Here is a 14,715-nt window from a genome sequence, read left to right as displayed (position 1 = left end):
ATGTATTTAGATGTATTGACACTATAAAATTTTGCAATTATTAAATAACGAATCATAAAAAATAAAGTAAAAAAAGAAGCTCCCAAGCTGAGTGAGCGGAACCACATTTCATTGTAACAGGTCAGCTGCCGTAAATCAGTTGTATCATCATAGTATAGATTTTAGTTGTCAGAGGAGCTGCATTTTTTTCTATAGTCAATACATTGTACAGAAAGATAGATAATGTGGGCCTTTTTGTAGACTTAATGATTAGAATATGCAATACTTGTGTCCTATACTGAATATTGTTTTGCTACTACTACATTTTCCTTTATAATATATTACGCTTATATACCATAATATTTTTTATGTACCAAACTGTTTTTTAAAACTTTTTTTTTATTTTTTTTTTACCATTTTATGTCATACTGTTATACCACCACTATGTTACTTTACTCTGAGGAGTCTGCACTGTTAGACTAAGTACAACACTAGAATTATTTTTCCACCAGGTAAACCTGAACACACACACTTTTCTTGAGTGTAACAGTGATTATAACCACACAGCTATATAGATTGTAATTAAATGGAGAATAAACTTTTTTCTATATCTTAAACCCTTGAATATGAACAGAATCGTATGGAAAATGTAACGCAGCAACGATGTGAATAAGTCGATCGATGTAGCTGGTTTAAAAACTGTATGCCTGTGTTGAGCAACCGGGTTCAACTTTATTTTGAAATACTTTCGCGAACAATTGAGGCCGTTTTGAAACAAAAAGGAACATAAATGCAGTCCATACAAATTATTTGGCCTACTTTACTAGTCATACATAATCAGCTGCAATAGTGAATGACGTTTTTTTTACGAAATAGGATTATAATTTTTTAGCCGATTTTTTATTTTATTTGGAAAGAATGTATTTTGTTCCTTCTTTGTTTGAAAACCAAACATATATCTATATAGTGTATGTATACATTAAAAACATGATACACAAAAAAGAGACCCGTTGATAAATTACCTTATTATAATGTTACAAAGTCGACTGGTCTCATACACTACTTTTGCAAACAATAGTACACCACTCGTCCAAGTTCAATGTTGTGAGACTGCTGGACAGGTCAGTATGGTTATGTCATGGATCATTTATTCATTATTTTCGTAGTCATGCAGACACCTGGAGGCCAGCATTTGTCAATGGGAAATAAATTCTAATATTTACAAACTTACATTGTGCTGAACCAACAATCAAAATGTTAGTCACCATCAGTCACAAACATATGTCTGGGGAAAACCAAGTCCTAATAAATAAACATTAAAAATAAACCAATTATTGCAAAATCAAGACAATGCACTATGTTCCCAGGGAACTGAGTGAATCTTCAGTGTAATTTAGTGTAATGAAGTTGTAGAAGCCAAACTCAACCATACATTTACATTTTTTATGTGTTGACATAAATTGGTTAATAAGGGGGTTGACACATAGACATTTAAAATGTTAAATACATTTCATCTGCTTTTCCCTGTCATGCTGCGTCATCCTATACGTGCTTCAGGTAGTCAGTGAGCAGGGTCGGAAGAGGAAGGAGGGGGAGCAGTTTCAATCTGGATCGACCAATCAGGTTCCTGATCTGAAGTCGACACAACTGGCAGAGACTCCTCGGAGAAACTAGAAAGAGACAGAGGGATTTCCGCTTACTGTTGTGATATAACTTGAATTTTGAGTGGTTCTATGCATCAAAGTTGAAAATCACTGCAGGAGAAGATATTGCAGTACCTTCAAATGTCAGTAAAAGCTGTTGTGTTTTTCCACCAGCAGGCGCTAGCTCCACAGGCCGCTGATTGTTACCATCTCTGATGTTGACATTAGCTCCATAGTCCAGTAACACTGACACCTGATCTGCACTGTCCTGTCTGACAGTGGCATGCAGAGGACTGTCCCCTCCTCTGCCTAAATTAACATTGGCTCCTATAGAAGATGCGGACAAGAGGAGAGGAGATTTTAATAATCCATTTACTCATACAGTAGAAGAGAAGATAACTATACAACATATTTGACCCCTATGCAAGAAATTAGAATTGCACCCTTTATTAGGGTTCAGAAGAATATAAAGAAACATCACTTCTTCACAGAGAAATGGCCTTAAGTCATGGAAACCAACCTGGGGGGACCCCAAAAGGTCCCAAATAAATCCTGAAAAGGCTTTAAAAAATCATTTAAAACATTGCCACTCTATGGCCATACCAAGGGGGTCACAAATAAGCATTGCTTAATTTCAAGGGGTTCACAATACAAAGAAAATACTTTTTAATCCTTAATGTTTTTGTGTAAATGTAATATGCCCGGCCGGCTGAACACACACCCACTTCTTTGTTTACCTTTCTTTTCTTACATCTCCATGCTTCCACTGATAACCCGTGTTTAAGTCACATTGCTATGAATTGTGGTTAATTCCCTCAGACAAAGTCTGCAGAAATGTGGACTTAAGTAAATAATTCATAAAGGGCTTAACATGTTTGCCAGAGAGCCCTGAAACACTTGATGATTTGACAGGCGGACAGAACTAAACCTTAACAGACTTTATGGGAATGCACATCAATGTCTATGAGTTTGTGAGAGTGTAGACTGGGATTTAGCCAAGGCACTCTTATTATTATTATTATGGTTATGATTTGAGTTTTCTGTTTATTGTGTTATCTTGTAGTCTTGTGTCCTCTGTATCTCTGCACTTCCTGCCCTGGTGATTGTCTGGGATTGTCTGTCTACCAGGTTCCTGATTGTGTATTCCCTGCACCTGTGCTGCCCTCATTGTGTCCACCTATTTCTTGTTACCTCCCTCTTGTATTTAAACCCTGTTTGTCTCCTGTTCCCTTGTCAGTTTATACTGTGTGTTTACTGTGTTACCGCATGTCCACTGTTTGTTCCCCTGTGTTGGATTGAGTGTTTGGAAGCCTGTGTTTTTGAAAAAATGTACTTGTTTTGAACTGTTTTGGGTCCTCCTTCCGTTCATCCCTTGATAATTATTATTGAAAACGGTGAGCACATGCTCCCAGTACAGCAGGTTACCCTGGTGTGCTTCAAGTATAAAAAGCTGAAGATTGCAGTAAAGGAGAAACACCTCTGTGAAGCAGGATCTTTGAGCAGGCTGTGTGTCGGTGTAGACAGCTTATGTAGAGCGGAGTGCCCAAGTTATGGTTATAGTCTGGATCTGCTCCATGAGACAGCAGGAACTCCACACACTGGCTATTACCTGAACACATACACAAAATGATTAAACATTCATAAACTTAAAACATTGAAGGGTAAATATATTACTTTTGATTTGACAAGTTATTTAGCAGTACCCAGGGCTCAGGACTTTCTCATTTGGCTGCACAAACACTGGATTTCTTTTGGTAAAGCATTGTTTTTAAATTAATCAGATCACTGCTTCATTTTAGTAATATGTTAACTGCAAAATGGATGTTTCATGAAGGTCTACACTGCTATGTACACACACATCACAAGCTGTGTTTAGCTGACAGTCACAACAAATGGTTACAGTCTGGAGCCATGGTACCTTTCTGCTCTTTGTTATCAGGTTCTAATGAGTATCTGACCTTTCTACTGGAGTTAAACATTACAACCTGACCTATAAATGTTGCAGCAGCTGATCTATTTTATTTTTAAAAAATGCAACCATGCATTCCAGCCAAATTCCACCAAAACCTTGTTATGGGGTAAGAATTGGATGGTATGGAGAAAATAAAAAATCATGACATTTATGACCAAATGCTTTGACACAATATGGCAACAATATCGTAGGGCTGACCATCACAAAATATTTACACATTGAGATTTTTGATAAATTGTCACCTGTAATGTGCCAATAATGACTAAGTGATTAAAAACAAATCATAATACAGCTGGACCAATCTTCAGGAAAAGGCATGCGTACTATTACAATATCCAAAATCTAATTGAATATCTAGCCTCATTATGTATAAACTATAGATATGTTGCCCCGCTTTAGGTAAGGTGTTTGAAATCTTGTGCCTGGACACACAGACCATAACTACGTATGATGGATGATGAGCTGTGGAGTTACCTCTTTTGCAGGCTTCGTGCAAAGCTGAGGGGAAGTGTGTGTGGGTTGTGTGTGTGTGTGCTCCATTCTGCAGCAGCAGTTCCAAACAACCGACACTCCCAGAGGCACAACAGTTGTACAGAGGAGTGGCACCATCGATGGTGGCAGCATTCACCTAGACACACACATATATGTGTGAAACACTCACTATATCAATAATCACACACACACGAACATCAGTGTATAACTGGAAGTCAGCGGCTGTTTAATGACAGTAATAATTTGTTTTAGGATGGACACATGGTGAATAATGGTGGTGATGAGAAGACAACTACTTACATTAGCGCCAGCATTTATTAATGCTCTGACACAGGCCACATGCCCTGACAGACAGGCTTCATGGAGAGGAGTCACATGATCAATGGTGACAATGTTGGTGTGATATCCCTAAAAAATTCAAAGCACACAGCGTTATAACTTTAGTTGTTATGGAAGCACACTGTCTTGTTTAAATATATCTCTCTATTTGACTTTTAGAGTCAGTCTTTCTGTTTTGAATTAATTCCAAGTAAACGGCAACTGGATTTTGTCAAGTTTGATGTTGACTTCACTTTTCTGTATATTTTGTATGTTTTTTTTACTATAACTTGAAGACTAATTTAAAGTTATTTCACTTTTATATGCAATCTATTAATCTGGGTGTAGGGTTGTATGGGACGTTATTGAGGATAGACAATTTGCTAGAATATATTTCACATCTTTCACATCACCTTTTCACATCCTTTTTGTATGTTGTATGCATTGCAATTCAGCAACAGACCACAGCATTAAACATTTTTCAAATTCAAATAATACATCTAATAATATATTCAAATGCAAGTGTATTACTCAGATGGTTTTCACATTGGAGATTGCTGAAGTAAACTGAGTTCCATCCATCCATCCATTTTCCGCCGCTTATCCGGGGTCGGGTCGCGGTGGCAGCACACCCAGCAGACCGACCCAGGCTTCCCTCTCAACCGCAACATTTTCCAGCTCGTTCTGGGGGACCCTGAGACATTCCCAGGCCAGTCGGGAGATATAATCCCTCCAGCGTGTCCTGGGTCTTCCCCGGGGCCTCTTCCCAGTTGGACGTGCCTGGAAAACCTCTAATGGGAGGCGTCCAGGAGGCATCCGGATTAGATTCCCGAACCACCTCAGCTGACTCCTTTCGATACAAAGGAGCAGCGGCTCGACTCCAAGCTCCCTCCTGATGTCCGAGCTCCTTACCCTCTCTCTAAGGCTACCCTATCTCTAAAGTTTTTGAATCCAAAAAGTATTTGCTTGACTACAATCAAATTCAACAAAGGTTTCCACACACAACATGTATCAGATACAAAGTGCAAAAACTAATCTCTGCCAAATGTCCTGTGTCTGTGTGTGTATAAGGACCTCACCTGGGCCAGCAGAGTACGCAGGGCAAGCAGTCGACCCTGAGAAGCTGCTTCATGGAGAGGGGAGCGATCTGCCCACGACCCTGGATACGCCACACACACACACACATACACACACACACACACACACACACACACACACACACACACACACACACACACACACACACACACACACACACACAAACAGTTTGTTACAAGTTTATTCTCCAATGTCTCCAATTGAATTCAACTTTTTTCCAAAGCACCATGATTTGAAAATTCTCTGACTTTAGTGGTTCTCAGTGCTGACATCCAAACAGATACTGTAATGCAGGAAATACAACACTGATTTACACCCGGACTTTCTCATTTTACAACCAACTCAGCTGTCCGAATCATCTCTATCATCACATAGAGAGTCTACAGGGGCTTTAACGATTATTTTAGAACTATACCTTATCCTATGGGACCGTTTTTCCAACTATTGCTTGGGTTTTAAATAGCAGTTATTGTAATTCCACCATTTTGCTGCATCAAATATTGAGAAGCATAAGTGTTTATCCAATTACATTGCATTGACCACATTCTGAGTGAAATAAAAGTGAAAGGATCTCCACACCTGCTTGTCTTGTGTCTGTCTTCCAGTCTGTCAGACTGGAAGATCACCTTTCTGGCTCCACTGAACACTGACAGCCACTGCAAATACTAATAATAACTACTAGCTAGCGAACTGAATTAGTAGCTGGATTACTGCCTGGGTGCCTTCACCACAAGCAGAGCAATCATATCAGTATGTTGGGATTCATTTGGTCAGTGAAGTTTGTCCCTGTTACAAGCCACATTTGTCCCAACATTTCTGCCATGTTGTGTGCCGTCATCGTGCTGTGACGCAGCTGTTTTTCCATAAAGTTTGTTTGTGCCTGAATGATCCTGTTTTAATAATAATAATAATTTGGAATGAAAAAAAAGATATCTCCGGTTCTGCTGCATCGAGTTTGAATGTCAAAATCATATTTGACCGTAAACTTGATCAAATATTAAAATAGTGTCTGTGACATAACCCACGGGACTGACTCTCATTTTGGAGCCAGTCTCAAGTGATCATTTGAGCTACTGCAGTTTTTGGCACGTCTGCTTTGGCTTCATTTCTCAACAATTTGAGGTTGCCGCTTGTATTTTACATGACAATGTTACAGTACTGTAGTGCTAAATCTGCAGGGAACACTTTTAAGGGGGGAGTGATATTACAGTTACACAGTGTAAATTCTAAAATCTCTCGCAATAGATACATATATATTTCCACGGTGTTTTGTATCGCCCATCCCATGAAGCCTGCTTGGAATAACATTTCTCTAAAGCAAATCGGATGGTTTGGTGAAGAAAATGAAGTTTTTGTAATGTACACTGCCATGCGCCAATTTATGGCCATCTTTGAATATGATATAAATTAAATGATGGTGCCTACGCGTGCCCCCTCTGATGACAGACTGTACATCATACAGACCCTAGCCCAACCTAAATTTGAGATGTGCATATAATTCTCAGCTGTATGTGCCCCTCTTTGAAGCAAATTTTAATCTAAATTAGGGGTAATAACCGTTATGAAATTAGGTTCTTATGTCATAAGGGCTATATATATATATATATATATATATATATATATATATATATATATATATATATATATATATATATATATATATATAGTGCAAAAAGACATTACTGCAGGGCTGCAAACTCCCAAGCATTGATTGCGAGACTCAAAACAAATTCATAAATGATAATATTGAGGCGAGAAAAGAAAGCGCTGGCAGTGCATGGACAGGCAAGACGGGCAGCACAGCCAGATGAATTTTGATATGCATCTATTCATGCTGTTATGGTAACAGTAGTTGCAGTGGTAAAAAAGGAAGAAAAGCTTGTATCAAGGCTATAATTAACTACACATTATATATTAAACAACAAGTATTGTTGAGTATGTGATGTCATCAAACAAGTCCTATGATATGATAATTAGGTCTCAATTCAGGTTTACTGAGAAGCGCAATGGCTTATAATACTTTTACCATGTAATCGGATGTTATTTTACTGTACAAAGGTGGGAGAATTACAGTGAAAGTCAGCTGAATACAACACAATGTAATATAATATATTACAATATAATATAATACACAACTGTCATGTTTTTCTTAAAAGGTTTGCTGAATTTGTTCTAAATCAAAGTTATTTACTGTACAGTGTCGGAGAAAAATACATTGGATTCCTTTTGGTTAGATCCAGCAGTGGTGGAAGTGCCGGGAATGAAAAACCAATATACCAAATGGTGCATTGCGTACTACTAACAAATGCGTACTACTAACCCCATCATTTCAATTTCGGTTCAGAATAAGATAAATACGGGTTGGCCTAAGCAATGTCTCTTTCTGCTGCTGTAATAACATGCAGGGAGTTTTGCAAATGTTTAGAAGCTTCGTTGCGAGTTGAGAGGGTTTCTTGTCATTTGCAGTGTGGCCAATGAGATAATCAGGCTGTATAAAGTTGTAAATATGTGTAGCAAAATTAGAGGTCCCAATATGAAATGCCAAACATAGCCTATATCCCACAAAACCTATAATATACATTATTTACGCTGCAACTTTGCATTATTCACGACTGTATGTATAGGTTTTACCACCATCTGGAGAAAAGCTCTACCTTTGCCCAGCAGCTTTTAACCACAGAACAGCATTCTACCGACCTTGGCTAGTCAGAATGCCCCAGCAGGCCTTTTTCCTCTCCGGGACCTGCTCTGGTAGCGGACCGGGCTCAGCGCTTCTTTTCCGGGACATCTCTTGAGCTCCGGACGGAACTTCTGGCATCTTTCCGAGTCTGGATCTCACGCGCTTACTGATAAAAAACAACAACAAACAAACAGACTGCAGCAGCTGAGCACGAGCGAGGCTCGAGACGAACGAGCTGGGTGAGGCAGGGCTCTGAGCTTATGGAGAAACCTGACTGGCTGAACGACTTTGTTGTTGTTGTGTTCAACGCACATGACCATCTCACGTGCGCAACCCACGTGTGGACGAGAGCAACTATTTTTGTCCTTGAAGTGGACAGCCTAGCCCTTAGCTCTTTGTATGTAATGTAGGCTATATGTGCGTGCGGGGTAGCTAAACTGTGACAGCTTGGCAGATTTAATCACAAGCCAGATTAGTCTGATCTTTAACTCATAACATTCTAACTGCATTACATCATCAAATCTGACATCTGACCAGATCTCCACAATATATCACATGTGTCGCCAACATATAATGTTGTACTATAGCCAGTGGTCAAACTAGGGGATGATATGTAAATGATGGATAGAGAAAGTTGGATGGATGAATGGACATGGGATAGACAAATAAATCATTAGATAAGGGGATGGGTGGTATTCAACTGTATACTGGTCTCAATTTATTCTCAAATATAGAAACAGCCGTAAACCCTATATATATATATATATATATATATATATATATATATATATATATATATATATATATATATATCAACTTATTACTTCTAAAACCTTCTAACCCCATCCCAACTAGGCTGCCAAAAGACGTTTTACCTTTAGTTAGCACAGATATGATCAATGGGTTTTTACTAACAGGTCATGTGCCCACTCTCGATCCAAATGTGTTTTGATCATTTATTTCACCTTTTTAAAATGTTTTTTTTTTATGGGGAACAAGTGGTGTTACATTTAGGAATTTTGGTAAATAAATACCTTTGGTCACAGTTGTTTTGTTTAAGGGTAAATGCTTAGAACTGTTTGTTTAAATGTAATATATGGTGGTAATTTCTTCAAAAATTGGATTTCATAAAAGTAAAATTTTGCTAAAATAATTAACTTTTTGTCATTGTTGGGATAATGGTTTATTTAATAAGGGGACAGTACACATTAATAAATATATTTCTGGTAAAAATGCCAGTTTACCAAGAGTCTATTTCTCATCTAGTCCCGAGAGGCAGATGTTAAAAAACTAAAACAAACCTAAAAACTGAAATAAAATGAAATATACAAGGATTATAAAATGTTGACGCTTTTACAATACGTGCACAACAGTCAAACACAGCTAAAAAACAATAAAAGACATACAGGTAGATGACGGTCGACCGGCAAAGTCAAGACAGACAGACAGCGGACAACAGACAAACAGAGGCCCAGTACAACATGGACAGATTGACGACAGCAAGAATCAGTTATGCTCTAGTGCTGGGCAGCAATCAAACATTTCTTTAGTTAAATGGTTCTGTTTTTGTATAGCGCTTTTCTAGTCTTCCTACCACTAAAAGTGCTTTAACACTACATGACATCATTCACCCATCCACACACTGATGGGAGGAGCCACCATGCAAGGTGCCACATCAGGATCATCAACCATTCATACTCCATAGGCACAGCTACGGGAGCAATTTAGGGTTAAGTGTCTTGCTCAAGGACACATCAACATGGGCTCGCTAGAACCGCCGATCCTCTGATTGAAAGACGATCCTGCTCACCACTGAGCCACAGTTGCCAAAGTTGTGCCTTAAAAGAACTGTACGTTCTTAGATCTCGAATAGTCCCTGGAATGGAATTCCAATCCAGTTATGCACCGTCGACACCCTTACACACACACACACAATCACAGACCCAGCATGGAACACTACTGTCTCCATACTATCTCAGGTTCAAACTGCACCATCTTTTCATTAAATACATTGGAGATGTTGAGAATGTTCCTCGATTTGGGTCGCGGTTGGTGGTGATGGTGGGACCCGGAGCCAGACTAGTTGAGAACCACTGTTTTAGAGGGTCTGTACGTGTTATTGGTCACAGGGCCCCTGTGACCATTAACATGTGCTGTGATTGGTCAGTATAGCTAGCGTGGACCCTAGAATCTCAGGACTTACTGATGACAAAATGTACTCCAAGATATTGTATTCAGGTACAACCTGTAGCCTCTCCCCAGATACAAAAACATGCGGCTCGACACAGAGCTTGTCTTGGTAAAACGCATATATTTAAACACATACCGTTTTGAATACATTAAGTTGTAAATAGCATTGGTTTAACCAAGCAGTTACATGAACCATGGGGTTAATGAGTTCATTTGCAACTGGACCCACTTTGCTTCATGCAAGTAATTTACATTTTCATCTGCATACATTTGGGGAATGTAGCAGATCATTGAAATTAATGTCACATACTTAATTTCTGGAGAAATTAAGTTTAGTTAGATATTAATAACAAATCACATTCTAAAAACATACATATTCAATTGAAATAATTACAATAAATTATTAGAAGATTTTATTTAATTTTTTCAAAATATATACAATTTAAACATTTAAAAAGGAAAAGATCTGCAGGAATGTTCAAGAACACTTTCTTGGGATATGCAAAGATCCACAGTAATAAAAATAACAAAAGTCGCTAAAATTGTATGTTAATTTTATACCAGATTGAAATAATTAGGGTGTTTCTTTAATCCACACAGTTAGGATTATTATATTGTATTTAATATTATTTCTACATCCACGATTGCATTCATGAACATATGTTGTTCTTAAATTCTTTATAAATAAAGTTGACAAATTAAAAAAACCAAAAGATGCCTTCTTCCGCTTACTCATCGCTCGTAGTTGCGTCAAGTGTGTTGTTGCGTCAAGAACTCAAAACCGGAAGTATACAATAAGTAAAATATTTAATTAATGATGATTCACATTTCAAACGGGTGTATCCATGTATTAAACCATTCCCATTATCTAATAGACTAAAACCCCTCACTCAGAATACGCTTGAAATTTTTTTTTATTTTGAAATGCATGATCGGGAAGTAGTTACGTGTTCAATATGTGAAAATTGACACTTCCTCTATCACACTAGCTAGCGACCGCGCACATCCTGTGCGAAACATCTCTTTTTGAATTACTATAATTCTTATTTTCAGAGTCGTAGCTGCTATTTAAAGATGAATACGGTTCTGTCAAGAGCTAACTCTTTGTTTGCCTTCTCCCTGAGCGTCATGGCGGCCTTAACATTTGGATGTTTCGTCACGACAGCTTTCAAAGACAGAAGAGTTCCTGTGGACGTCCACGTATCTAAAGTCATGCTGTAAGATTGGTTATGAACTATCATGTGTAACAGCTGTTAGCGTGAACATTACGTGTTATATAGCTATGCAACGTGTATTGCTGATGCTCTAACGTCCGCATAGTCGTAATGCACACCGACAATGAGCAGTACGAAGACAACTTGGGCTTTGAGACGTTATCGCGTTAAAAACGCCAGCAGCACGGCGCCATGGTGGTTGCTCGTCAAACGTTACAGTGTGATATCTGGTGTTACGTTAACAGCTCGTTCCCCTTTGCTTGTTGGTGTCTCAGTGGAAAACAGTTCCCCGAGCCCAGTTTTAGCAGCTCGTATCGGTCTGAGTCATTAACTTGACTGTGACGTCAGCTGAAATCAGAGAAGTCAGAAGTGACACTGGTCACTGCATTTTTGGTCGCATTTTTATCGTTAATCCTGAATTAGATCAAAGCATGGTTCATTTGAGACAAATCTATTGAGTGGAAGTTTGTGTAAAGCCATTACATTAGAATACATATAAATAGCAAAGTAATTTAACCAAAAGCTTATTTGATAAAATGTCCTCATGAATTCATTAGCTATTTTATGTGATCAGAACATCTGTAATCAGAACGATTTAGAAAACTAATAATTAATGTCATAAACACCAGTCAGTTTCTTTCTTTCTAGCATATCCAAATCCTTGACCCTTGGTCTTGTGTGTTTTCATGGAAGTTCTTTTCTAAATGTATTCATCAAGAGCTCTATCACATTATCTTCTTGCTCTTTTAACCAACACTTGAGGTTGAAGGCTCTTCCTGTTTCCATCCATAATGTATCCTCCTCCATCTCCCTTCCCTTCCTGTTTAACAGGAAGAACGTGGATGACTTCACAGGACCCAGAGAGCGCAGTGATCTGGGTTTCATCACCTTTGACCTCTCAGCTGATATCCTTTTAGAATACTGTTACTCAATGTGACATGTACTGCACAGTACATCTTTCACTGGTAAATGGGCTCTCGTTTATGGAGTGACTGTCTAGTGTCATGACTACTCAAAGTGCTTTAGATTACATGTAAACATTTATATATGCACGCACACACACTATTATTAGTATTCTGTGAATCTCCCAATAGAGTTTCTTTGGGTGGAGAGAATCCTTTGCAATACGAGTGCGGTCCACTTAAACAAATATGGAGGGTAGACTCTCTGTAGCATGACGGAGACAGTGCTGCTTGTGTGTTTATTACATTTTTGGATCTTTATTGTTTTTAATAGTTGCCCTCAATTTTCATATAAAGACAAATTTGTAACTGTGCTTAACTCATAAATTGGATCTTCAGCTGTTCAGCATGGAGGAGATTAAAGTCCTTTAAAATATGTTGTGCCAGATGGCTGTAATTTGCATCAAATTGTCATAGAAATTAAGAAATATGGGCTAACTATCAGGACTGAAGTTGTATTGTAGGACACAGCACTTACTGAATCCGTGACCACAGTAAATGTCTTGTTTTTATCAACTAATGCATCAAGGGAACTGTTGTTCCTAAGCTGAAAGCATAGTTTAATAAACAACAGTTTATCAGAGTCCTGCCCAACAGAGTGGAGATGAAGGACATTTTACTTTTGCTGATCCAAACAGCACCCGTTTAAATTGGTGTCCCTGTAAATCCACAAACAATTTTGTTTCTGTTGTGCCAATAAGAGCAATCATATTGGTATTATCTACTCGAAAAATCCCTTAGAAATAGACCCATCTCGGTGTTCCATATTAAGTTAATTTTCTATTCTGTTGGTAAGGTGCTGACACGGATGTAAACTCAAGCCGCTGTGGTTCTTGCAGGGTGAATGTCTCTTCTCTTGTTCCTTAACTTGTCCTACATTTGCAGCCCATTTTTGACTGGAACGTGAAACAGCTGTTTCTCTATCTGTCTGCTGAGTACACCACAAAGAGCAATGTGAGTCATCACACGCACACGCACGCACACACACACACGCACACACACGGAAAATGGAGCAATGTAAGTCACGGACTCTGCATAGTGGCACTTGCAAGATACAAAATTAAGGCTACACGTTATACAAATCTTAAATATATATCTACAATATCGAGTTTAAATTGCCTCCATTGTACTGAGGATAAAAAATTAAAACATTCCAAATTTGATCCACTTTATTAAGTCTACAATATAATAAACAACAGCTCTACCAGATATTCTACTTTTACAAAGCTCATTGCGTGTGTGCGTGTGCGTGTCTGTCTCAGTCTCTAAACCAGGTGGTGCTGTGGGATAAGATTGTTCTTCGAGGTGAAAACACCAAACTGAACCTCCGAGACATGAAATCCAAATACTTCTTCTTTGATGACGGGAACGGACTTCGGTTAGTCACACTCACACACACCACTCTTTTACATTGTATGGCAATCTATCTACACCACACATTATTTCGATAACGTTTGTATTGATTACTTTACTACATTTATCGTAGATGCTTATTACTTTTCAGATCAACATTTGACATTTTCTGCAAAGTTTATAAACTTATACAGTAAACTACTCATCAGAATACTAAATAAGTATAAATCAACACCACCTCGACCTTCACAACATGCAAATGTCATTAACGTACATACTGTTTGTGGGAGCATCAGTGTTCAAGGTGTCAGCATTAACTTTGTGAAGATTGGACCAGTGGACTGAGAAACTCATGTTGTCACTCGGCTTGCTGTTGTTCGTCCAGATTTAGTAAAATGCTACGTGACCCCAGTGTTGTCCCATGTGGCTTACAATCAGCCGGCTGTTTCCTGAGTGCCTTTGGCTGACTGTCATGTCTGTGTTTTTCTCCAGGGCCAATAAGAACATCACGCTGACGCTGTCATGGAACGTTGTTCCCAATGCGGGAGTCCTGCCTCTGGTGGCTGGAAGTGGACAAGTCAGCCTACCTTTCCCAGACGCATACGAGACCACCAAGAGCTATTAGTCAGACTAAAACACACACATAGTGTAATGTGTGTTTCTTCGTAGATGTAAATGCATTTTTGGTTTGTAATAAAAGATGATTGGACCATCTGTGTTTGAAAGGATTTTTTAAATGGCAAGATCAGTACACTGTTGATAAAGGGTCAGTCCAACCAATCCCAAGCAAATACCAATACCACTTGTTTGTATG

The 14,715-nt window shown here is 38.5% G+C and overlaps 2 protein-coding genes across 2 annotated transcripts; one reads left to right on the top strand and one right to left on the bottom strand.

The window, feature by feature from the left end:
* Positions 1-1,105: 1,105 nt before the first annotated feature.
* On the bottom strand, positions 1,106-8,485 carry LOC137794973 (ankyrin repeat and SOCS box protein 5-like). Its single transcript, XM_068592167.1, has 7 exons — positions 8,200-8,485; positions 5,484-5,563; positions 4,387-4,494; positions 4,069-4,222; positions 3,100-3,231; positions 1,758-1,949; positions 1,106-1,649 (listed from the first exon to the last, which is right to left on the bottom strand). The coding sequence occupies exons 1-7, from the start codon at positions 8,318-8,320 to the stop codon at positions 1,522-1,524; spliced, it is 915 nt and encodes a 304-aa protein (XP_068448268.1). The 5' UTR covers positions 8,321-8,485; the 3' UTR covers positions 1,106-1,521.
* Positions 8,486-11,322: 2,837 nt separating this feature from the next.
* Positions 11,323-14,606, top strand: spcs3 (signal peptidase complex subunit 3). Its single transcript, XM_068592040.1, has 5 exons — positions 11,323-11,589; positions 12,418-12,493; positions 13,428-13,502; positions 13,811-13,926; positions 14,394-14,606. Exons 1-5 carry the CDS (start codon positions 11,447-11,449, stop codon positions 14,524-14,526), a joined length of 543 nt encoding a protein of 180 aa, XP_068448141.1. The 5' UTR covers positions 11,323-11,446; the 3' UTR covers positions 14,527-14,606.
* Positions 14,607-14,715: the final 109 nt, after the last annotated feature.

Source organism: Clinocottus analis, unplaced genomic scaffold, assembly GCF_023055335.1.
Source record: "Clinocottus analis isolate CAN_PGR_092001 unplaced genomic scaffold, fCliAna1.0.p SCAF_26, whole genome shotgun sequence".
Classification (NCBI taxonomy): domain Eukaryota; kingdom Metazoa; phylum Chordata; class Actinopteri; order Perciformes; family Cottidae; genus Clinocottus; species Clinocottus analis.
This window is presented reverse-complemented; position numbering and strand designations above follow the sequence as displayed.

Bases quoted from the DNA above. Each gene is read 5' to 3' on its own strand.
- spcs3 (XM_068592040.1), top strand. From the start codon at position 11,447: ATGAATACGGTTCTGTCAAGAGCTAACTCTTTGTTTGCCTTCTCCCTG. The intron at 11,590-12,417 runs GTAAGATTGGTT...CCTGTTTAACAG, and splicing joins CACGTATCTAAAGTCATGCT to GAAGAACGTGGATGACTTCA. The intron at 13,503-13,810 runs GTGAGTCATCAC...TGTCTGTCTCAG, and splicing joins AGTACACCACAAAGAGCAAT to TCTCTAAACCAGGTGGTGCT.
- LOC137794973 (XM_068592167.1), bottom strand. From the start codon at position 8,320: ATGCCAGAAGTTCCGTCCGGAGCTCAAGAGATGTCCCGGAAAAGAAGC. The intron at 5,564-8,199 runs GTCGGTAGAATG...TGGCGTATCCAG, and splicing joins GGGCATTCTGACTAGCCAAG to GGTCGTGGGCAGATCGCTCC. The intron at 4,495-5,483 runs GTGAGGTCCTTA...TGAATTTTTTAG, and splicing joins TGCGTACTCTGCTGGCCCAG to GGATATCACACCAACATTGT.